The sequence below is a fragment of the Aythya marila genome (genome assembly GCF_965140915.1).
Source record: "Aythya marila genome assembly, chromosome: 16".
In the NCBI taxonomy this organism is placed as follows: Eukaryota; Metazoa; Chordata; class Aves; order Anseriformes; family Anatidae; genus Aythya; species Aythya marila.
The window spans coordinates 6346704-6372489 of NC_139057.1; the positions used below are offsets into that span (position 1 = coordinate 6346704).

General features: G+C 37.7%; 2 protein-coding genes across 3 annotated transcripts; one reads left to right on the forward strand and one right to left on the reverse strand.

Moving 5' to 3' along the window:
- Window positions 1–219: 219 nt before the first annotated feature.
- On the reverse strand, window positions 220–25569 carry RTF2 (replication termination factor 2). The gene is made up of 9 exons (XM_082773312.1): window positions 25449–25569; window positions 24588–24682; window positions 24393–24486; window positions 24016–24155; window positions 23159–23237; window positions 7576–7689; window positions 5149–5203; window positions 4972–5064; window positions 220–1719 (listed from the first exon to the last, which is right to left on the reverse strand). The coding sequence occupies exons 1-9, from the start codon at window positions 25515–25517 to the stop codon at window positions 1532–1534; spliced, it is 927 nt and encodes a 308-aa protein (XP_082629438.1). The 5' UTR covers window positions 25518–25569; the 3' UTR covers window positions 220–1531.
- On the forward strand, window positions 11530–22165 carry LOC309884389 (beta-1,3-galactosyl-O-glycosyl-glycoprotein beta-1,6-N-acetylglucosaminyltransferase 7-like). 2 transcript variants are annotated; one of them, XM_082773311.1, is made up of 5 exons: window positions 11530–11931; window positions 14985–15083; window positions 15429–16625; window positions 17103–17198; window positions 18018–22165. In XM_082773311.1, the coding sequence occupies exons 3-5, from the start codon at window positions 15650–15652 to the stop codon at window positions 18242–18244; spliced, it is 1299 nt and encodes a 432-aa protein (XP_082629437.1). In that variant the 5' UTR covers window positions 11530–11931; window positions 14985–15083; window positions 15429–15649; the 3' UTR covers window positions 18245–22165. The 2 variants fall into 2 exon arrangements, with proteins under 2 accessions (XP_082629437.1, XP_082629436.1); XM_082773310.1 differs by lacking the exon at window positions 14985–15083.
- Window positions 25570–25786: the final 217 nt, after the last annotated feature.

Here is a 25786-nt window from a genome sequence, read left to right on the forward strand (position 1 = left end):
CCCTGGTCATTTCATCTCAATGGTACTGGATTCAAATATTCAACCGCTGATTGATATGGAACATGAACATTTTAGTAGGATTCCTGTGTTTGGAGAAAAGCTAAGAAGAAAAGGGCTAAATGAAAGCCTATGGCATTACACAATGGCTACCATTAAAAAGTTATGTTCTAACATTAACAAAATAAACATTTGTGTGTCTGTTCAACTGAACATGATGCGTTATGGTCACACGACAAGAGCAAGTTTTATTTATATCAAAGTCACAGGAATAAAAAGCACAGATACAAAAGCAAAACTCAGTGAAGTACTATAATGCTGTATTTTCCTGTAACCAGCAGTTAACAGTCAAATAGTCGTTTGTGGTGGAGAATTTTGTCAGAAAATAAAATAATGTGTACTACAGATGTTCTCAAAGTCACACGTTTCTGTTGCCCACAAAGTGAAAGAGAAATGTTCTCAAAGAGCAACTTCAGCCTTGAAGGGTTCCCTCCATCAGCTACCACCGGGTTTCTGATTTGCATGGCACATACCATATTTTCTCCCTAAAAATCCAGCTAAGATCTGTCCATTTCTATTATTTTACTAGGCATGCTTTTCTCTCTCCCTGTATAAATATTCATATTTTCAAGTAAGCTGCTGAATTTAATTCAGCCCAGAAAGGCAAATTCCTCCTCACAGATGACACAGAACCTTACTGTTTCAGCAGATGAGTAAGAAAACTCACACTTTTGTTCCACTCTATTCTGATCCTCTAACAGAAGAATCAAAGCTCAGATATACTGATACTTCTAGTTTTACAAACACCACCACTAAGAAACCTCCCAAGCCTTTTTGGAAAACCAAAAACTCATTATTACAGGCTCACCGTTATATCTAATGATTAACTATGAAAGTATGTTATTAAAAGCAGATTACAACACATACAATAAGAATATTGTACAGCTACTTTGCTGTTTGTACAAGCATTTGTACAAACATAATGCTTCCATATACACCAACAAAATGTATAGTACTTGAAAGTGCCTACAGGCCCCTTAAGAAACATAACAGTTGCACTGGGAGCAAAGATCGATACTTCAAAAGGAAAGCATTATTGCTTCTTTTACTGTCAGAAAGTCTCAAAAGGCTGAATTTCTGTACCAATACAATGAAAAATTCAAACACATTTGCAGCAGATTTCAACAGACGAGGACAGCAGGCATATCCTCTTATCCTTATTTCTAGTACTGAGACACTGTGACTGGGAACGACAGCATCCAGCTGAGGGAACAAAAAACCAGTTGTGTAAATAATCCATCATTTTAGAATGAGGTCTGCTGATACAACATGGACTCTGGTAATCTATTTCTTATTTAACAAAAGTTGCAACTAACACAAGTTCATTAGCTATTCATAAGTTTATAAACTACTTGCGAACTGAGTAATTCCAGATAACATCAGATTACAACAACTGTTCTGTATTAGAGTTGTACAGAAAAAGCCTTAGGGAAGGAAAGCAGTAATGAACATTAGGATCAGGCTCATCATTGTTTCAGAAACAGTATGCTGTGTGAGTAACCCAATTGGAACACTCTTCCTTTGAACGTTTTGCTGAGCTGTGTGATGTAAAAATAGATTTGTATGCCTCAGATTTCTCCTCGCTGTCTGCGATGGATCTCTTCGTGGTAGTAGAAGCCGCCTTATTGACTTTTCCTGGGACAGATGAACTTCCAGTATCTCCTAGAGAAAAAGGAATAGAGTCAAACATACATTTTTCCAATTGTGAGCTGTTATTAAGGCTGTTTTTTTTTTTTTTTTTTTTTAGTTATGTGTACAGACATGGAGTATATACTTTTTTTCATGGCTATCACAAAAATATCCTATAATTGAACTCAATAGCAAGCATATCCTTAGCTTACAAAATTTATGCTCAAAGTGCATTTACAAACCTTGAAGAGAATAATTCCTTCCTACTTGTGCAAACCCTTGCACTGTAATTCAGTACTGACAACATTTATTCCTCCAGATGAAAAATGGCTCTGAACTCTAATCTTAAGAAACATTAAAGTATTCCATCACCCTGAAGTACTGTTTGAAAATTAGCTATCAAATGGCAAAAGCCAAACTTGTGACATACTATCCCCAGGGAATCTGCTCTCTTTATTCTGTGCAAAGTCATTCATGACCAACAACTTCACCTACATTTTTTTTTTTTTTTTTTTTTTTTTTTTTAATATCTGGGATAGGAAAGTGTCCATCCCTCCACTTCTCACACCATTTCTCTCAGTGTTATATCTAGTGTTACAAAAAAAGAACTCTTTCTTAATGACTACTCAGCCTTCTCTGAAGTAGGAGGACAGTGTTTTAAAAGCATGCGTCAAATCTCTCGTGCAAAGAAACGAACACAGAAAGGTCTGCAGAAACTCTACATATTTAGTATAATTTAGGCACAACTGCATGTAAATAATTAGCATGGAGCCTGTCTGAAAACGCACTTATCCAATTTCTGCATGTAGTCATAGGAATTTTATGTGCAATCTTAAGCATCATGTATCAGACCCTTTTTGTATTTGGAGAATGCTGCTTTTAATGCCACTAATAGTTGTCTGGAAAGAATTACTAAACACTGGATTTGAAAGACTGAATACATATGCTGGAAGTCCAGAAACCTTAGGGTGCCATGTTCACAAATTAATTCCTATGCTACTGGCATTCCTCACCCCACGTTTTTTCTTCATTTTCCCTCTCTCCTCTTATTCCCCTACTGGTCAATGTAACTGCTGTCAGAAACAAACCAATGACCTGACATTTCAAAAGGCATATTTTTCTTCTTTATGTTATTGGAAAAGAAAAATACATCGTGTTATTAGCATTACTAAGTTCCTCAACAACTTAAAGCAATTACAATAGTCACAAATGAAACACGTCTAAAAGCTTAGCCCTTATAAAAGCAGAAAGTGGCAGGTTAGACATTTCTAAAGGAAATTCTCACAGAATCACAGAATTTTCTAGGTTGGAAGAGACCTCAAGGTCATCGAGTCCAACCTCTGACCTAACGCTAACAGCCCTCCACTAAACCATATCCCTGAGCTCTACATCTAAACGTCTTTTGAAGACTTCCAGGGATGGTGACTCCACCACTTCCCTGGGCAGCCTGTTCCAGTGCCTCACAACCCTTTCAGTGAAGAAGTTCTTCCTAACATCTAACCTAAAACTCCCCTGGCTCAACTTAAGCCCATTCCCCCTCGTCCTGTCACCAGGCACGTGGGAGAACAGGCCAACCCCCACCTCGCTACAGCCTCCCTTGAGGTACCTGAAAAGAGCGATAAGGTCACCCCTGAGCCTCCTCTTCTCCAGGCTGAACAAGCCCAGCTCCCTCAGCCGCTCCTCGTAGGACTTGTTCTCCAGGCCCCTCACCAGCTTTGTCGCCCTTCTCTGCACCCGCTCAAGCACCTCGATGTCCTTCTTGTAGCGAGGGGCCCAAAACTGAACACAGTACTCGAGGTGCGGCCTCACCAGAGCTGAGTACAGGGGGACGATCACCTCCCTAGCCCTGCTGGTCACACTGTTCTCTCAGCTTATTACATAGAATAATTAAACAATGAAGTGTAGATAAATTTAGATTCTTCAAACAAATGATTCTGACTTTTCCTGTGGCTGTAATATACACAGTTTAATACTTCACCTTAAAACCTCAGACAGCCTTTAAACACACACCCATTCTTATATTTCTGTATTAACACATCAGTATGAATTGGAGACATTAAATAGCATAATATATATTACCTAAAGAGAGTCACCAAAGGACAGGCAATTTTATTCATACCTTCGTAACTACTGTAGATACACCAGTACATCCTGAAGTTATATTTCAATGCTCCCAGTGAAGCATAACAAATTAATAGCTAAAACGGAGGACTAAAATTCATCAGCTTGGGACTTTTTAATAAACTTCACTGAAATAAATCACCATAGAAGACTTTTTGACTGCTTGAACTTCAGGATAACTACTAATTCTCCTCACACTATCTCTTCAAAAAAAAAAAAAAAAAAAAAAAAAGATACACCAAACCCTTGACTATATAACTGTGTGAATAAGAATCTCTCATCATATTTGTTTAAGTCGGTTCCCACCAACTTAAAGCACGGCAACATTGGAATGACATAAACAAGCAAATCTGCCTTGTTTTCATGGCAAAAAATGCAGAAATGCAGTATAGTTAACAGCGTATATTATTTTCGTTAGTTATCACAGCACTTGCCAGTTTTGTAGATTTGGCAGATGGTACAGCAAAACTCCATTTTAAGAAAAAGTTGACTACAGTTTCTGTTGAACAAGAAACTTTGTTAAACTTCAAGAGGAAGCTTCCTACTCCAGCTTGAAAAGACAGCCTTTAGGATATATGTTCAAAACACTAGGTTCTTTGAAAAAAGAACAACATCATGGCTCATTCGAAGACCGGAGTTGACCTTTTATTACCAAGAAAGACAATAAATTAAGATAGGCTGTGAAGAAATTTGTATTCTCAGTTCTCCCTGTTCTGCCTTTCAAAGTAGTATGGGGCAGCTAACGAATACACTAGGACTAGTGATGTGGTTAAAATAACAGATTTTTTTTTTTAAATGAGAGGGACTAAATTAAATTATTTTAAAAATTGTTTATCTTCTCTAATTTTTAACTGATAGTGTGTAATCAGTTTCAGAATGAAGTTATATAAATCAGTAAAGAAAAAGCCCAAAGAAAATTCCTTCCGTTCACTCAAACCTGGGCTCACATGTACAAGAGACTAAAACACACGCATTTGGAAAAGCTCTAGCTTAAGAAATTCTTCATGCAAACTGAGTGCAATAACCTACTGGTCAGAAAAGAAGTGACCAGGTAGCTTCTGAAAACTCTGGTACAAAAATACAAAGAAGGATCTCTCCTGCAATATTTTTCTAAGCAGAACTATTCACTTTTTTCAACATTTAGTTCAAAGCATTATCACCAACCTGAACTTTTGGTGAAGATGATCTGCCTCTTTTCCCCAGAACTGGAACTGATACAATCCTTTCTATTCTTGACTTTTGAAGGACCTGGAGCTTCTATGAATTAAAAAAAAATAAATGAAATCATCAACCTATTTCACAACTCCTAAGAGTAAACATAATTAATAGCTGTGACATTACCTTCGGTGGTATCTTGCTGAGAAGCTGTTTCTGCTGACTTACATTTCTTTGATTTCTGAAACAACACAAATAGAAATCTAATGATTTACTGAAGAATATGCAATTCCTAATTTGCATTTGATAGACACACAACAAGAACAGTGGAACTGTTCCCAACATAATTTTTCAATATTTTCATATTTTCAAAAAACTTCAAACCATATTTTCAATACTATTTCTATAGGGGAAAAATAATAATATCAGAAACCTTAAAGGAACCTTGAAGAAAGACATAGAGGCCAAAATTCAACCGTCTAGATCTGATATTTTGGTTTGTATACTTTGCAGGGGAAGGAGGTATAATCATTAAGGTAATTCAAAACTGAACTCACATGGCAGGATAATAAACTGAAGGACTTTAAACAGGACACAGCTAACCATAATCAGTACAGACATTTTTCAATATAAAATTCAGAGTAATCCCACATCTTATATCTACTTCTTTTTATTTAGTTAATAAAAAAAATACCTTCTGGGTAACTTTCAGTAAGTGGGCTCTTTGATGCAAATCGCTTGGGAAGCAAAGGTGTGAAGAGCTAACCCATTTTTTTTTAAAAGCATCTGTGGACCAGATTTTCCTAGTTAATTCATAATTGTCAAGATTAAAAAAAAAAACACCACAAGGAAAAAAAAAAAACAACACAAAACCAAACAGCAGCAACAGCAAGAGTTTCATTACTGGCTTTGATTATATAAAATGTCAAACTGAAAAAGAAAGATATATTAAAACAGCTGTTGGCAGCGTTATCAAAAAAGCTGACTCCATATACACTCAGAATGGGGTACATATTTCAAAGAAGTTTCAAAAAAACAAATTCCTTTCAATATGTTGTAAGAATTAGGAGAACCCATGCTGTCAAGAATACAATTAATGCTTGGGGAAAAAAAAAAAAAAAACAAAACTATACCACATGCTGCTGCAAAACTTAGCCAGAAGGTGGTGGCAGAGCGTAACTATTCCAAAAGCAGACTTGGCTCTCCTGTCCTCCTCCACTGTACACAAAAATATTCTTTTCAAGGTGCTTCAGATTTTGTTATTACAAATGGATTTAAAATGAGTTACCTCCTAGTATATGGTATCTGAATTATGAGATGTTTGTCAATATATGCTATACATGAGTGTATACTATACATATTTCAGCATGGGCACATATGACACACTTAAACTTGAATTATTATTATTATTTTTTAGTACTAGTGCTAGCTGCATCTTCCTTATGATTTGTCTTATGGGTATAAAGAAAAGTAGATTATGGTTTTTGTTCCAACTACAGTTGGTACACTCAGACTGCTCCCCTAGATAGCAGGAACCGAGTAACAGCAGTGCATACAGGCTCTAAGCCAGTAACTGTTCACTGACACCAGAGCCGGAGCTCACAGATCTCAGGTTATAACCAGTGGAGCCAATGACAGCAGAGAAGAGTGATTCTAGCTGCAAAAATTCATCTGGCAACAGGGCAAGGAAGTGTTGTGAAACTCATCAGTAACTGAGGACAAAACACAAGAGGCCTGCTGAGAGATCTGCAAATACTGCACCAGCCTGTGATGCACATCTCTTCTAAAACAGAAATACTGGCACACTCAAATGCCCACACAGTGCTCAAGACCAAAGCATAATTTTTTGTCTGCTGCCAAGAGCAACTGTGCTGACACCGTAAGAGAGAGAACTGCTCAGTACACCTTGGTGGTACTTCTCTTGTGTAGAAGTTAAGGCTAGCATCAGCTTCCAGTCTATTTGAACCAAAGCTACAGGTGCTTCACTTACAAAAAGAGACACCTTCCTAATGAAAATTGAGTGCAAATGACCGCTTTTGGGAATGATTGCGCATCTGTTGGGATCTATAATACTTTATCCTCAACTGTCTTTAAAGTCCTTTTAAAACCATGCTTTTAACACATGCCCGGGCTAACCCAGGCCCATGCCCTGTGGTGCTGTACTGGCACATGTGAGTGACTCCAATGAAAAGGAATTACATGCTTGCTGGTAACTAAACTAGCATTCAGTCCAACAGAATCTAGGAAAACGTTTGTATGCCATCTAATCTTAGATGCAGACAAAATCAAGCACAGAAATAAGGGTCAAGTGATTAACATCTCCGTAAAGTCTTGGCTGCTGGAAGCATCAGGCAATGATGATTCACACTCTCAAGATTCCCCTAAACATGTATCACTTAATTCCATGATTTTCTGAGCACCACACAGTGTCTGCTAGTTAAAAGAGTTTCAGTAGACACAATTTCAAATTGCTGTTAACAGAATATGCACACAGAATCTCACAAGTTTTACATCTTCGAGTGGGTATAAAGACCAGGAGACCAAGCTATGTGGTCTGATCAAAATTTGCATTACAGAGAATAACTTATTTTAAGCAATATATAAAAATATTACCTTTTCTAATTTACTTTTGAGCTTTCTTTCCTCCATTCTTTTCTTCAACACTTCCACATCTTCTTTATTACCATTAAGGATAATCACATCTTCCTCTTGAAAGGGAACACCACACTTTAAAAAAAAAGACGACAAAAATCACAGTTTCTTCAGGATCTTTATGCTGGTGAACCTTTGTTAGAATTAACAGTTCTGTGTTTACCATTTCCAAAGTGTTCCCTAACTCTTCCCTTTACCACTGTGTCTTTTCTGATAGTTCTTCTCTTCTAACACAGTCTAAAACAGCTTTTCACTTAAAACATCAAAGGGAAAATCTCCGTAGTTTTTACTACTGAGCAAAATAATACTGACTGACAGCATCCCTCTTCATCAAAAGGAAGATAAATATTCATCTTCACTGTGAATCATGAACTGGTGATAACCACATTTAAAAGCAGCTCCCACGTCAATTTGTACAGGAAATTCTAAAATAATTTTGGAAGTATTAAAATATTTTGTTCTTCAAAGCTGTAGTTTTTTTTTTTTTTTTAATTTATGAATGCATTTGATTAAGATCAAAGTATTATGACACAATGCTCTAAGATGTCTTTCAACTTACTTATAGTCACACAAGCAATAACGCCTGAGCAGCAGTTCCTTTATACTGACCAGGAACAGCACCAGAGAACGTTTCTCCCCAGCAGCTACAACAGGAAAACTTTTTTATTTTATTTTAAATGATTATGGAGATAAAAAGGGGGGTCATGAAAGTGGCATTATTCATTAACCTTGCCTGGCCATCTCACTGTCCTTTACTTGATTTATTGAACACTATCAAGTTTTACATTTTCAAAGTGTACTTATTAATTTACCTGTATGTGATCTGCTTCATGTAATTTCACATTTATTTTCTGATTGAGTATACAGATGTTTCACTGCACAATTTTTAATCATCTAGTAAATCCAGGACATCGAATATGATGTTTTACTGTTTTAGGATCTCATTTTTTTATTTTTTATAAGTTCTTTTGGTAAATCCAGAACCTTTCTCCTTGTCTGCAAGATTAGTTTATAATTCTGTCTCTGCTGCTACTCTTATGTTTTCTGAACAAAGGATTAGAAAGGTTATTCAGGCATTTGTAGCAGGGATTGTAGTACTGTACATACCTCCTTTCATTTGTTTAACTACAGTATACTCAAGTGATGAACAATAAAAAAAATTAATCTGAGTACAAGTGTTCAGAATGACAACAAAGGAGAATATTCATGTAAGTCAGGCGCAATAGTAAATCTCACACAGGAAATGGGTGAGTAGCTCACATTTTTCCATAGTTACTCAATAAGCTACCGCTAGAAATACCAGCTCAGTATGACCTCAGACACTGGTGAGAGAGAAGTCTAGATAAGCAAGACAGACCATTAATCTTTCTACTAAAGTGAAAATGACTGGAGCTGTACTGAGTCTAAAGAAGCCCTACACATACATTCCCAGTCGGATGTTTTCTGAATACAGCCTGAAAGACAGCACCCACCTACACGCTACTGGTTTGAAAAGTAATTTCTGCAATATTTTAAAGCATAACCTATTAATACAAAAATATGAGGCTATTTCCTGCAAGTAAAAGTTTACGTAAAAAGACTCCAATCTGAATAAATGTTGCATTTAAAAAAAAAAAAAGCAAAGAAATACAGGGTTCTCATCTGGAAAACACAGGTGGAACTGTTCTAAAATGAAAAATATTTACAATAAATGGGGAAAAGACTGTGTCCTGTTTTCATACACTGAAACAGATAACTTCTTGCCATGACAACAACCAGATTGTATTACAGAGACCAAACTGTTCCAAACACACTTTAAGTACAGCAAGTTACATGCGTAGAACCAACTCCACCTTCCCAGGTTTCACTTACTCCAGTAGATACTATTTGTTGTTTGGATGTGCATCACATTTTTTTTAATTGTCATCATTGGTCGATGCAAAGTTTTAATTTTTTTTTTTTTGGGCTATCTTTTCATATAAAAAATAAAAGGACTTTATCCCAACAATCTGAAACGCTGAGATAAAAAACAGAAAGAAATTTCAGTTTTGCAAACTCAGGAAGGTTGTTCCTTCCACCTAAGGTGTTCTGTGGCAGATATTTGTCTTACGATATCACAAGGTCCCCTTTGCTGTACCTTGTTTATACTGGGATTTAAAATACATATGAAGGTGCCTAGTGTAGTTCCTTAACGTCTTTGCAGCACCTTGAACAGGAGACATTCACAGATGAGACTGAATTTGTGCACTATTCTGGAGTGGACAAAAGCATTAGAACAGCAGCTTGTAGATGTGAATGTGAGATTCAAAGGTTAATTGAAGGTTGGGATAAGGCAGGGATGTTAGCTGAAGGACATGCTGGATAAACTGCATAGTCTTTGTCTAAATGTCCTTTCAGGATCCAATTATAAAAAACATATTCATAACTGTTTATATTAAAATGGTTTAACATGCTTGCAACAAGGATTTATTTAAAGGGTCTGCAAGTAATAATAATTTCTTCAAAATCTTTTATTCACTTATTTATGTACTCTACATACTCTACATGTTCACACACCAGCTTAACAAAAAAAATGCACCCCAAAGACTTTAAATCATTAGAACAATAAAGGTATTAAGAGTTGTCAGAAGATGAATAAAAAAAAGCTGTATTTAAAAAAAAAAACAAACAACAACACACCAGTAACAGTCAGACTACTTTTTAGAATAATGAAGACCTTTTAATTTGCAAGTGTTTTCTTTGGTTTCGTTTTCAGTAGTAACAGAATCTTAATTCAAGATCATTTCTTGCAACACGTTTCAGCTACAGAAGACATTTGTACCTTGCTTCTTGCTGTAAGCTACTTTCATTTTTTTTTGTGTGTGTGTGTAAAGCATCTAACATGTAGTTCCATCCCAGACTACTCCAGTCATCTTTGCCTGTTACGCAATTGCATTATGTTTCCACAGCTAGATATTTACATCAATGTTACAGTTCAATATCCTATGGAGACCTGAAACCCCCTTCCCAAACTATAAACACCAAGTTCATTCCTGCAGCCCTCCTAAATACAACCCCTAGGAGGAAGGCAAAAGGACATGAACAGTTTTCCAAAAGAAATTCTCACCCACATAGGGGCTATGTCACCGCATCCTGACCGCCCCTCTTGAGGTAGGATTGAGACCTATTTAGAAACCAGCCTGAGCAGACATACTACTCAGCCATGGACCAAATCAGTATTCATTTACCAGCTATGTAAGCTGACGCATTAACAGTTAGAGAAGACAATAATCTTTAACTAAAAACACGGAGTGGGAGAGGGCGTTTTCCAGCAGCTCGTTCCCTAGGAGGCCAGTAGGGCATGAGCAGCCGAACACCACCTCTGGCACTTGTCCGAGGGGCCGAGGAGAGTGGCAATGGGGCAAAGAGATGGGGAAAAGGTAACTCGGGAAGAGTGGAAGAAGCCTCCTTCATACTAAGTCAGTGATCATGAACTTCACTCAGAAATTGTAGCATCTGCTACAAAAACAGTGTCCAAGCTGAAGCCTCTGTTCACAGAGCTGCCCTTAAAGGCTGTACCTGCAGCTGTGCCTTAGTTTACTTCCAGGTTTTCTCCCTATTTATTTCTGAGTAATACACTATTTTAATCTGTAAGTATCCAAAATATGCTAGCCTTCTTATTTCTAGAGCCCCAAAGCTTTGTAATTCCAGTAAACTTATTTTTTTCGCTTAAGACTCCACCCCCCAAAAAATCTCAGTAAAAGCGGTAATGCAGTGACCGCTCAGGAGGAACACATCTCATTCAGTATCTTTAAGCTTCAGACCCTAGAAGTGACCAGGTACAATTCTTTCCTATACTTGTGTGCTGCAAATCGGAAAGTTTCAGCAGGCAAACAGTTAAGAACCAGGGGGGGAGGAGGAGGAGGAGGAGAGAAAGAGTTACCCCTGCAGTTCTCATCGCCCAGCACCGAGGTTAGAGCCTGTGGTAAAGCAATGCAATTCACAACCACCAGCAATGTACTCCACGGATCTGAAAGCCGGCTTTCAGTCCTTTAAAGGCTGTCTCCGAACAGTGGCAACAGAAATTTGGAAAAGCTCAAGTTTTCTCTCATTATAGAGAAGCTGAGGACGTTTCTTCCGAGGCTAACCAGCATTACTGCAGAATAAATATGCTAAGCATTGCGGGAAGCCAGATGAAGCCTTAAATGAAAACATGCACGTTAATGTTTAACCCCTTTTCACTTATGTTGAGACTTCCACACGAGCAACAGAATGAAGAATGCTGTCTGAATTTTGCTGAAGGACAATGGGACTATTTAATTTTATTATGTTGCCTTCTCCTGGATAATTCTGGGCAAGGTAAGACTAAATAATTTAGATTTTAGGACTTTGGGTTTTTGCTTTTTCTTTATTAAAGCACAGAATATTGTAATTTTTATAAAGTGCCATATCTGCATTTCAGAAAGACCACTTCACTTTAACAAAATACTCAAATCTGCAGTAAAGCTTTCTTTAAATTTTGTTAGAGATGTACAAGAAGGTCATTGCTGCACGTATTGTTTGTATCAATAAACTCAGAATTTAACAAGTATTTATAAAAAATGGTCCAACCAAATTAGTACCTTACAACCATATAACGTAACAGTTTAAATAGCTATCACAGCGTTTGTTTTAGATTGTTACAAGATCAAACATTCTGAAAAAAATATAACAAAATAGGAAAAAATTAAGGATAAGAAGGTACACCTCCATAAATCTGTTTATATTTATCAGCAAACACTGATGCAATATGTTTAAGTGAGAACAGTTTTAGATTTATAAGATAGTTAACTGGGATGTATGAATAAGTTTTTCTTTTACGTGACACAGAGGCAGCCTCAGCACACTCACCTGGCCTTAATGAAAAAAAGGTAGAATCCATTGAAAGTGCTGATTTTAACATTAAACTTTTAGAGGACTGAATTAGTATTCACTTGCTTATGAAATGTCTACACTAAGGCCTGCATGAATAATCTTTCACCTTTCAGACAAAAAAAGGCATAAAAAGATTTGGAAATACAGGAGCTAATGCCTTTTGCCCATTTAATTAGTACAAGACAAAGTATTCCTAAACCATTTGTTTCATTGGATTATTGCCATACAAACTAAATTTTATCTAACCATTAATATTAACCAGTACAAAGAGTACGGACAGAATAGGAAAATTTGACATGCAATGATGCAGTCCAAAATCTTATGGCAGGAAGGAACAATGAACTATAAAATAATTCATTACTAACTATGAAATACACTGCAAGTTGTAATGGGGTTTTTATAAACTGAGATGATATTTTACAGGCCTATTTTCAGGTACAAGCATACTTCCATTTTTCTCTACAGTTGACATTTAATTGAGATGGATTAAGATGACAATTTTCCGTTAGGTAATACCCATAAAAGCAGCCACAAAGATGCGTGAAAATCCCTACAGTGTGCTATTTTTTTTGAAGAATGCCAAGCACTGCTAAAGATTAAGACAACTTCATACTCCAGATTTAGAAAACCTATCCATGTAAGGTCGGATTTCAGAGATGTTTTGATAACAATAAACACCTATAGGGGCACTCTAGCATGATAAAATTAACGTAAGGCAAGACAGTTTGGCTTGTGCCTGGACAGTGGATCTTAACAGAAAGATCCCTTGCTCTTCAAGGGCAGGAGTGAGTATGGTAGCAGAGTCCTTGACAGCAGGTAACAGAATAGAGGTTAGATGAATCTCGTCAGTTACAAATTTCCAACACAATGGGACCAAGAGCTACAGTTTCAGCTCTAGACCTGCTAAAACACTAGCAGAAAGCCAATGCTGGCATTCTGTGAACATATCCTGAGGTTGAGTGACGTCAAATTCTGCTCTCTTAGGCAAGGCTTCATCATTTGGTCAACCCCCAGAAACATTTTTACTGTTATGAAAGGTATTGTTTCCTCTTACCTGACACCGGATTGTTTGTGTACATTTATGCTGCTATAGTAATTCAATAGGAAGAATTCAGAGTAAATACTTAACAAGCTGAAACATCCCTGGTAGCTATTATTTGATGGGTAATAAAAACGTAAGTGTACAAAACAAACTGGTTATAGCTTGGTTCCCTTGGGAACTAACTTTTGCAACCCATCCACAAAATCGTGTTCAATTAAAACAACCAAACAAGCAACCAAACACCATGAAGCGCGTACTGGTCATATACAGACAGATGCTCTCTTTTCTAAGCAAATACGAAGTCCCAAAGATTTCTTTAACTGCTCTATGTCTCCAGTGTAACTTTTATGTGCAGAGTGGTCTTTCCACGTGCTGGATCACAGAGATCTCATCATGTTCCCTAATTCAGAGCAACCTCAATGCCCCCCCCCCATCACTTTCTAAGAATAAAACATTTTTTCTGGCTCCAGGTCCATAAAAAACAGTGTTTCCTAACAAACACTCCCTCTCCCTAGCTTCTGCTATTGGGCACATAATGGCTCTTACGCAAATCTATTCTTGGCTCTGGTAGTCAGCTGGTAGCAGGCTACAGCACTGGCATATTTCATTTTTACTGGAAAAATTCTGGCTTCTACCTTTTAATGGCATTCTTGTTCTCCTCCTTTCTGCACAATATTAAAAGATTGATGTGGACTTGATTTGCTTAAGTTTTTCACGCAAACGGACGAAAGACAATCAAGCTTGTTTACACGGTAAATGTATCCCTCAGGAGCTGATGAAAAAAAATCTTCTGGGACCTGACTTCCTAATGTTTTTCTTTGGCCTATGCATTCAATGCAGGCTGAGGAGCACTGTTGACAGAACACTGAAACAAAATGGATGAATCCTCCACTTAACACACAAAGTCACTTTCTGAAATGCTAAGTGCAAAAGAGGCATTCTTTCAGCATGAAATTCAGTGCATACCAGTAAGGATAACAAGATAAATACATTCCTTCCCAACAGCCTAAGAGATATCAAAATTTTAGTGTTTTACGGGATCTGTACTCTTGCTTAAAATCCTGTATTTTTAATGCTTTTAAAATTCTGTTTCTTTCCAACTTTGACTCCAATGACCTCTATTTTTGAGCTTCTAAGACTGCCATATACTGGTTTTTCATTTTAATAAGTCCACTGATTTTCTAACAAATACCTAGATCCTTCTAACCACAACAGTGGTCACAAAGAAACTACAAAACTATGCTTGTTCTTACATAATAGCAAATATGTTGCGATGCTGACAGCTGCAAAACATAGAATACTTAGAGGTGAAAATAACAGAAAGCATTAAAAACAAATTCACTGAATAAGGTACAGGAGCATATGAATTTTCTTTAAAAGACATAAAATATTTCTTAACTATTAAGCTTAATGACAGCTGATGGACTCTTCCTCCCCTCCCTGGAACATTCTCTAGGTAGCTCTGTACCAAATGTTTCAAGGACAAAACTTCACGTAATAGCTGTGGGATTTGGGACTGCTGCACTATCATGCTTCGGACATTTCAACAAGAGAGGTATAAGTAAGAAAAAGAAAAACTCCTATGTCAACAGCAATGTAAATTACAGTTATCTATGAATGCTAATGGAGGCAGGAGCATACTTTATCTCAGGATACGTACACATGCTAAAAATAAGGGATGACTGTTGTCCACATGTGCTGTTTTCCAAAGCACTAATGCAAAGATGTGTGTGTGTGTGGGGGGGGAAGGTCCAAAATGAGTTAGAAAGAAACATTTGCTGACTTTATAAGGATAAGGAATGACGCATTTTGTAGAATGCATTTTCATCTTCCCCTTTTGTTTATTTAATAAATTTTTTGCTGACTTAATTCACTGAATTAAATTCTGTTCCTCCAACAGAAGCTAAGGTTTCCCAGGCCTTAAGGAAATCTCGTCAATGGCTGAGATTACACGCTGTCCCATACAGAGCTTGCCCACCGTTCCTGTGGGGGGGACTGGACTTCGACCAACCTACTGCACTGCTCACCTGCTGGAGCACACGTTGCTTCAAAGTAGGATCAACTTCTCGCTTATGAGCTAGACCCTCACACGATCTGAAGACAGTCTCCGGATAATAAAAGATGAACCCACTTGATGCAACAAAATCAGGATTTTTAGCATGCATTGCAGTCTGTACCTTCATCTACACCTTCATCTACCTAAAGGATACACTTCTCGAAGATCCAAATGAACAGAAATTTAGTGGAAATACAGCAGAGTGTGGTTTTTACCCGGATGAACTTTGTTCAGCTCTTTTTATGGGGAAAACTGCTGCTTTTAAAATTGGAAACGTTTGCCAGAATACCTACCGACCTGAAACATTCAACTGCATTCAGACTCCATGCAACTGCTCCACGGTCTTGAAGAATCTACACTTTATAACAAGACCACTGTCAGCTGAAGAAGGAAGCTTCTCACTGGCATACATTATCACAATTCACAAGGAGTTGGAAATGTTTGTAAAGCTACTAAGAGCTATTTATATGCCTCAGAATATTTACTGCATACATGTCGATGAAAAATCATCAGAGGATTATAAAGCTGCTGTACAAAATATTGTTAATTGCTTTGAAAATATTTTTATTTCCTCAAAAAGAGAAAATGTTGTTTATGCCGGATTTTCAAGATTACAAGCTGATATTAATTGCATGAGAGATCTAGTTCAATCCAAAATTCAGTGGAATTACGTTATTAATCTGTGTGGCCAAGATTATCCCATTAAAACAAACAAAGACATTATCAAATACATCAAAAGTAAATGGAATGGTAAAAATATGACTCCTGGGGTAGTCCAACCCCTTCATATGAAACACAGAACACAGTTTAGTTACAGAGAATACGTGCGTTCTGGAACGTCATACGTGTATCCAACCAAGAACATAAAATCTAAACCTCCGTATAATTTGACTATATATTTTGGTAGTGCCTATTACATTCTCACTAAAGAATTTGTGGAGTTTACACTGACTGATGCACGTGCAAAAGACTTGCTTGAATGGTCAAGAGACACATACAGTCCGGACGAACACTACTGGGTCACACTGAATCGTTTAAATGGTAAGATTTATGCAATTTTTACTGTGGATAACTCCTGCACCAATACTGCAGGGTCTATGAAACAGAGAGCTAGTGAGCTCCATTTTGGGGCTTAATGCCACCTTGCTCGAATTGTGTTGCATAAATATGGTAATTTCTTCAGTCCTGGTGCTGTTCCTTCAAACCCCATCTCCTGATGGTAAAATGAAGCCTAACTCCAGGAAGTACTACTTATGCTGTAGTAGACCATTAGCTACAAGGCTACAAAAATGTTGATTAAAAAAGTAATTTTTTAAACTACATAAAAGCTTATGCTCTCACAAAAAAAAAAAAAAAAAAAGAATAAATGAAACAGAGAACAAAATAATTTTCTTATGATGTAAGTAACTGTAAATAAATACTTGACAAGGCTATGCTTAAAAAGTCTACAGCAGTGAAAATTATCCCTCTTAGTAGAAATAAGTAGAAAGGAATCTTATCAGAACATTGTTTTTAAAGATGCTCCAGGTGCTACACCAAATGCAGACTGGGAAGGAAACATACGAGCCATTAAATGGAAAGATCAAGAAGGCACCACACACAAGGGCTGCAAAGGTAATGTGAAATGTGAACTAGAATTTGATTCACTGACTAGCATTCATTGCACATTACGTATTACGTGTTAAGCTAGCTATTAAATGTGTCTCACTAGCCATATATATTTTATTTTGGAAGTGTGGAATAAAAGAGCAATCCATCCTCCTCCACTGTATCTAATTTAAATATGTTCTGACAGATTCTTGCAAAGATTTTCACAGTAACCACATACTGACAACCATTCTTTCAACCTCCAGTTACAATAATTCAATAATTCAAGGGGGGCAACGGCAGGATTGCATCTATTTTATATTTCGGTGGCTAAGGTTTGTAAGCTTTTGTTTATTTGATTGCCTTCTTCTATTACATTTACCAATGCATTAACTTGGCTTATCAGTTTTCAGTGAGAAGTGTGAAGGGATTTACTCGACAAGCACGACTGTCGGATACTCACATCAGCTCTGGGTTAAATCTCCTCATGTGCTGACCACACACACAAAAAAGTTTAAAATACAAAACCATAAAACTCAGCTTAGTAAAACATTGCATGATTAAATAGGCACTCAAAAAGAAATAGGATATGAGAAAAACTTCAGCATGCCCCACTACAAGATACGGTGTGTCATTGAAGCAGTTGGAGATACAAAATCAAGTTTCAAATCTAGTATTAAAAAAAAATCTACTGTTAAAAAACATCTAGTATTAAAACCTAGAGTAATAATGCTCTGTGAGAACTCAAAAGGTAATTTTTATTAATAACAGCACAGAGTCAAAATATTTTCAAGTGATTCAGGTCAGCTTTCTGCTGCTTTCAGATGCTTCTGTTTGTCTTTGCAGGTCATTACATCAGAGACATTTGCGTCTATGGACTGGGGGATTTACAGTGGATTATTGAATCACCTCACTTGTTTGCAAACAAGTTTGAGCCTGCAACATATCCCCTTGTTACGGACTGCCTAGAGAGACGCCACAGACTTAAAGTACTGCACCAGGCAGAAGTCCCAATTGAAGATCACTGGCGTTTTCAGGAAGATAACTACTTCAACATGAAGCTGAACATTTGAGTTAACCAACAGCTAAAAAAATACTCAAAATATTGACAGAACCCATCAAGATTTTTAGCCACAGACTTCACTCACTTGGTGTATTGTGCTTACCCTCATGCTTTAATGCTGTACTACTGTTTCACCAGTGAAATAAGCAGTTTTATATATTACAGTAAAAGAAAGCAACAACTGCTAAGGGATCAGTTTAAAGAAAATGACATATCTAAATCTGCAACTTACAGAACACAAGGGTGACATTCATAATCCTTTACGTGACTTATTCAAGTGGAAAATACATGTTCCCCATGTGTGTCTACAGCTGAAAAAATGGTATGAAAGTAATAAAATGGAAGTAATGACTGAACAAAGGTGAAATATGAAGAACACAAGTTATGTCTGCTGTATGTTTTATGAACTACATCACATTGATTAACAAAGATGACACAAACTGCAGAGCTTGTAGAGAAACAGGTGCCAGCCAGCTTCAGACACAGTCCATTTCACTGTTTTTTCATGGCCATCTGCATCTCTAATTTCATTGTGTAGCATGGCAACACCACTCTTGCACTATTCATGCTTTGCTCCTAATGACGAGGGTGTCTGTAGCAGTAACATTAGCAGGGGTCCTGAAATGCATGTTTACCTCTAAGTCCCTGGTTCTGATTCTCTGCAGGAGCTCATGGCAATGAGACGTGGGAAATCTGAGGCCAGGGAACAATGGAAAAACTGAGTGAAGAGCTTTCAGTCCCAGGGTAGGGAAACAAAACTTCCCTGAATCTTGCAACAGTCTGCGACAAGTGGCGTTAACATCTACCACCATCTAGGACAAAGATCTTATTTTCCAGATCCTTTGCAGACCAAGCGTAGTTCTCACTAGCCTACAGCAAGGAAGTAGATTTTTGAACTCAGCACCAGGAAAACTAACTTAAAGACTGCACATTCTTCCGAAAATTCAAATGAATCAAGAAATGACCCAACAATAGAACACAAAATTTTCTTATTACAAACTTACTCCTAGGTTCTTGGAACTGTAGTGCTCCTTTTCCCACACAATTTTCTTGGAAACAATTTCTTTCAAGTGAACTTTAACCTAGAGGAGGACCATCTGGTCTATATTTATTTACAGAAACTTAAAAAGCTCAACCCTGTACTCAGTCTCATGTAGAACCCATGGCCTATCTTATGGCTAATTATTGATGAAGATTTTTTTTATGGATAGGAAGGAAAAAAGCCATACACCATGCTCACACTGGGCATTTTGAGAGTCCCTCTGAAAGCCATTACTGAAGCTAATGGGTCCCAGACATGTATTAACCATAACAATATTCAGACTGAATTTCTCTCCAAACCACACCCAATCCACTGTAAGGCACTCCCAGTGTTTATCTACTCTGTGTTGCTTTTTAAAACATGGATGTAATGTTCCTCATTACTGTCTTTGGAGACAATCCAGCACCTAGGTTTTTTTACCTTTCATCACCCTCATATGGAACAACTGTTTCACCTCTGAGTTGACTGAAAAGGTGAAATTCAATAGCAAGGCACTTAGTTAAACTGGCTTGGTTTGCAGCAACTGACCAGAAAAATAAGGAAAAAATGTAGATCTCTAAATCCCTCTTAGAAATATAATTTATGTCTTACTTTAGCCATGTTAATCCAGGAAAAACATTGAGGAGTGACTCTCCTTTCCTAAAGAAATTAATATTTTAAACACAAAATTCTACGCCTATAAAAACCCTATGCAAAATCTTAAACAAGCCACCCCATTCTCAATTATTGAGAAATATTATTTTACCCATTACTGAGTGATCACAACTTCATTAAATTGTTGAAATGTTTTTTTTACTTCTAACAACAATTAAAAGAGTAAGTTATAAAATTGTGAAAGCTGAAAGCATTCAACATGCATAGACAAGCATTCATTAAAGTCCTGTATGTGCTACTGTGAAACAAGTAGATAGATCACTACTCTTGGATCTCAGCAACCAATGTTTACTAACTTTTGGAAACTGTTGATCTAAGAGCATAAATTGTCAATGTGACCGTGTTCTAGGAAACACTACGCTGCATAACATACTGTACACACCTTAACTCTATCTGAAAGATGTATGCATAATTTCTGCTTTAAAAAGCTGAAGGCACACGTTCAATAGCTCTGTATCTAAGTTAAACATTTGATTAAGTGTTCTATATGGCATAAGCTTTAATAGTTAAGGTATTATTTCAAGTGTGCATTGAAATCTGTTGAACCTGGAATCACCTCCAAAAGAAGCTGTAAAGACATGCAAGAGATTACACTTCAAAAAGCTGGTTAAGAAACAGGTTTGTAGGATGATCATCAGCCAGAAATTAATTATACAAAGTACAGGAAATATTATAATAAGAAATTCGTGCTTCTCCCCTGCCTCCTGCCCCCTTCATACAGGGGGAGCTTCATGAAACTCTGAAGCTGGTCATCCCTTTTGGTTATGCCAGACCCGTGGAATTTTCAACACTGAGTGATATGAGAGCTCCTTCTCACTGCTGCTCTTTATCCTAATCATTCAATTACGTTTAGCCTCAACAGAACGTACACACTGGTACCGGTCTTGCTCAAGAAACCATCAAATACAAACACAGTGATTGGAAACTATATGACTTGGTCTTTTAATTTTAGTGCTCTGACAAAGAATCAAAACCAATAGTAGGTGGATAGTTCCAATTTAGAAGTGTATAATTTAAATTGATATTTTTTACATCACATAAAACCCTTCCTGAAGAACTGCAGGCAGGAAGGAGGCAGCAGAGAACTGCTATTATTCAGGATTTCCTCCTACAGAATACTCATAACCAGCAAACTCCAGTATCTTAAACAAAGCTGTTTCCCTTCCTGCCTACTGGGAGTCCTATCCTGCACATTTGAGCCTACAACTTCCTACTGATTAAGTTTTCTCAACTTGTTCTACAAAACCTCAAAAATACAGCCCAGAAAAAATATGTCTCTGTAAAAAGGTACTACAAGTTATTTGCATTCACAAGTTACTATTTTTTTTAACCCTTTTCAGCCTAAGTAGTTAAAATCTTCAAAATTTGTCCCAAATACTTCAGCACAGCATTTTGTGATAAGTATCTTTATAGCATGTAAATATGTTAATTATCTAATTCAGTTTATCTAGTTTAAAGCAAATGAGTAGGAAGATGAGGACTGCAGAATTACCGTTCAGGCTGTCGGATATCTGTATTCTTTGGCGAATGTTTTTACTGCATCATTAATGCATCTGTTTGGTAGAGTCCTCTGGGGAACTGTTGTTTACAAATTAGCAGACCATCAAGATTGCTCTCTAGGCTCATAGGTGAGACTAACGCACAAGAATAGTTTGTTTTGAAAGAGCTTTCTTGAATTTCACAGTAGTGGAGAAAAGAGCTGCTAAACATCTAGACTGACACTTCCCCAGTTTGCATCCATACTAGAAATCTCATCCCCTGGGATGAAATGAAAACAGCATATGTACAACACACAACATTTTTTGTTTTCTTTTTCATTACTTTCACCTCATTTTACTATATTGCAATATAAAAACAAAGTGTGCTGGGTCAATGAAGCTAGTTAGGGCTATGGATACTAAAACTGTTAGCCACCAGAAAGCATGGCGATCAGTTCCTCATGATCCTTTCAATAAAAGGTACAGTCCCTCTTCCTGATTCCGAGCACAGAATGAGAGCATTACCATCGTGTATCTAAAAATCTACTGAATCACTCTTAATCAAAGGGAAGACTAAAACATCCTCATGGCTGGTTACCATTGCCTTGTTGAATAAAAATCCAGTAACGAAAGGAAGACAGACTAAGCTGTATTATATTCACTTCATTATTTCCAGAAGCATCCTTCTGTATATAGTGAAGTCACATACATGTAAAAACACTTGCACGCAAATAATGAAATTATGATAAATACTTCCTAATTATTAATAAAATTACATAAAACATGTGGGACTAATTTAGTTTTTTATAAGATTACTAGACTGGCCAAACCATGGAAAAAACATCCGGTTTCTGCATCTACTAATCCCATTACATCCATCTATCAACAACAAACTTAGAAACAGAGAAAAAACACATTAAAAATAAAGCAGCATCTGGCAACAGGAAAGCAGAGCCATTATCTAAAGGGCTATAGCAGCATTCTATAGAACAAAATTAACACTGAATGCAGCAAAATGAGGCTAAAGCTGATTAATTCTATTTCACATCACATACAACACCGTACTGAGAAAGTATTTGGTTCACAGGTCTTGTTTATTGTAAGTACACGGTACAGCTTATCAAATATCAGGGTATTTGGTGAAAAATAACTGTGGCAAGTGTCACCACAAATCAAATGCAAATAAAAGTAGTGATATGAAAATGAGAGCATTTGCAACATGAATCATTGCCTTCATCTCCAAAGAGACCTTCATAAGGAGATCACTCCACTATTGTGAAAATGAAACGCGGCCAGTATTTTCAACAACAATCCATGAAATTGCTGAAAATGATTTTTTTTTTTTTGCCTCCAAAAAAAGACAATGGCCCTTCAAAATACAGGGATCAAAACGTAATTTGGAAATGTAATCATTTTAAACAAATATAGCAGACACTGATAAATACAAACCAGACAAAGAAATCACCCTCTTTTAAACAAACTATAACCAAATATTGAAAAATGACGTTTTGAAAGTAATTATTGCAACACCAAACTGTTTTTGAGAGCAAAAACATTCATTTTGACAACTACGTAAAGACTTGTTTCAGGCCACCATAAAACAGAACTTATACACATTTCAATGTGCATATTCTGATTAAAAAGCCGCCTTACAATAGTGGATGTGAACATAATTGTTCATATATATCTACATCTATCTCTGTGGGTTACGTGTAAACCCATTGCTACTAAAGTTGAAGGAAAAACTCACCTTGTGACAAACTTCTGTTTTAATCTCTTTGAGAGCACGTTCCGAGAACACACAGCCACAGTTCCTCAAGAAGCAAAACCTTTAAACAAAGGCATAAGATCACTTTTAAAAAACCCTGTGCATCTGAAGCATGTACCTGCAGTGCCAAATTAACACAAAACAAATACTGCAAACAGCTGGTAGGACACAGCTAACTTTCTCTTTATATATGCTTGCAGCTAAACAAGGTATCTGCACATTTTGGATGTGCGAATTAATACGTACCTAATGTAAGTAGTGATGGAAAAATACAGGCTAATCGTTCACTGAACAAAGAAATACTTTGAAACTATCAAGCTGTGAACCAAACCTCTCTCATCTATCAGGTTTAATATGTACAGAAAAAGAAATTTGTAATTTGCCTAAACCAGAATGCAAAGGAAAATCCTTCTTCAGCAACATAAAAAATAGATGCTAGCACAGGATTTTAATAGACATACACCTCCCCTTCATTCTTATCCTAGCACACGGCAAAGTGGAATTCCTTGTTGCAATTTATCCCACTGCAAAAGGTCTCAGTTGACCTTCCTCCACTTGCCCATGTCAGTCTCCCACGGTTTAGCCCCAGACAACTTTAAGTCACTTTTTTGCTGCAAACATTGCTCTCTACTCCTTTATTACAGACATAATTTGATTTAGGAAACAGGTAACAATTCATCTTTCCTCTTAAACATGGGATGAATGAAGGACACGCGGTCCCCACAAAGGCTCAAGTGTGTACATGAGTTGCAATGCTACTGATTTAAAACTTTTAACCCGCTGCATATTTAACATAGTACTTACTTTTATAATCTACAAACAGTAACTAAAATACTGACCTATGCCTTCCATTCATTTCCAGTCCCACCACAGGGCATATAAAGCGTGCTGACTGGATGTCATCGTACGTGTCACCTTTCTTGCTTTCTTTATCACCACTCCAAGCTGGATTATCTGCAAGGTTTAGTTCTGTTACATTCTGAAAGATGAATAAAAATAAAATAAATATAATAAAATAATAAAAATAATAAAAATAAAAAGCCTTAGGCTTTTTACAGCTGACTTTTGAGCCACGGCAACATGTCCAGAGATGTTTTTCATTGAGGGTTGCTATTTTTAACGATTTTAATATACAGTGAGAAGACAAACCAACTGAACTTTTGCAGCACATTTTAAATTTTGTGGCACGCTTTGGCGTTAAACACAACCTTTTTACCTTAATGCTCTTGATATGTGAGGCAGCTTCCACAGGCGTTTTATCAGCTGACTTGTCCAACAAAAATTCAATGACAGCATCTTTGTTATACAACCTGTAACATAAAATTTTCAGTAATAACGTTTGATGCTCAAAATATTCTTTTATTTACAAATTAGTACCTTTCAATATAGAAATCTGTATAGAAAGTCATACCTGCCTAGCTCACAGGCTACAATCGGTCGACAAAGCTTCTCTTGACTCAGAGTGCAGTAGTACCACCTTGCCACCAATTCAGCAGTTTTGTCAACCTGAATGAAAATATATCCATGATTTTAAAATAGCTTTTCTATTCACAAATTATTTAAATATCAATTCAAACAACACTTGAAATATTTATCAAATCCCCATGCACCTTACCAAACCCGCATCTTTACATTTAAAGCTACCCCATAAAATAACAAAAACTTGTGGTGAAAGTTCATAATTAGTTTTTAGCTACTGAGCTCATTTCTGCATCTTGGGAGCTACTTTTTCAGTCAGTTTTCTTCCATTTTGTCACCTGCGCTTAACCGCTGCCCTCAGCACTGTCACTATCTCTCCACACCTTACCCACCGCCCTTTTCTCCCTAATCCTGGATCTCACCCCTCCCACCTCACCAGCTCGAGCTAACTACCGGGGCCATTCCTATAACGAGAGGAAAAGCAACAACTGTATCAGGGGACGTCAGCTGTAAAAACAAACTCCAGAATCTCACTTTAAAACGCGAGTTTTGTGGCAAATTCGGCCATAAAAGGCAGGCTGATATTCAAAGCGACTTTGACCGACACACGGAGCAGTATGACCACACCGGAGAGGGAACGGAAGCGTTTTTATTAACTTATTCCCATTTACTTGTTTATTTTTCCGCCCCTTCCCGTTCCCCTCTCCCCGCCTCCCCCCCCCACTCCCACCAGTGAACCCCCCCCCGCACGCCCCGCACCCTGCGGCTCCCCGAGGCAGAGGCAGAGGCAGAGCCCGAGCCGCTCCGAACGCCCCCCGGGGCCCTCCCCGAGCCCTCCCCGCCCCGCCCGGACCTTCTGGGCCTTGGGGGGCCCCTTGACCAGCTCGTGCCGCTTGGGGATGGTGCCGCCATCGCACCCCATCGCCCCGCCGCGCTTCCGGGTTCTTCTCCCTTCTCCCCACACGCGACGCGCTTCCGGCGGCGGGAAGCACTTCCGGCGCGCGCGGAGAGGGGCGCGGCAGCCACCGGCCGCTTGGGGGCGTGGTTTCTTGAAAAGGGGGGCGTGGCTACTCGGGAGGGGGCGGGGCCACCCGGGAGAGCCCATCTGGAGGCCGTCGGAAGCTACCACAGCGCCCAGCGGGGGGGCGCCCCAACCGCGGTTGCCTTCACTCCCCCTCTTAGCGCAGCAGC

Bases quoted from the DNA above. Each gene is read 5' to 3' on its own strand.
- RTF2 (XM_082773312.1), bottom strand. From the start codon at position 25,517: ATGGGGTGCGATGGCGGCACCATCCCCAAGCGGCACGAGCTGGTCAAG. The intron at 24,683-25,448 runs GTCCGGGCGGGG...ATTTTCATTCAG, and splicing joins GGCCCCCCAAGGCCCAGAAG to GTTGACAAAACTGCTGAATT. The intron at 24,156-24,392 runs GTAAAAAGGTTG...TTCATCTTTCAG, and splicing joins CACATATCAAGAGCATTAAG to AATGTAACAGAACTAAACCT.
- LOC309884389 (XM_082773311.1), top strand. From the start codon at position 15,650: ATGAACCCACTTGATGCAACAAAATCAGGATTTTTAGCATGCATTGCA. The intron at 16,626-17,102 runs GTAAGATTTATG...TTGTTTTTAAAG, and splicing joins CACACTGAATCGTTTAAATG to ATGCTCCAGGTGCTACACCA. The intron at 17,199-18,017 runs GTAATGTGAAAT...TTGTCTTTGCAG, and splicing joins CACACACAAGGGCTGCAAAG to GTCATTACATCAGAGACATT.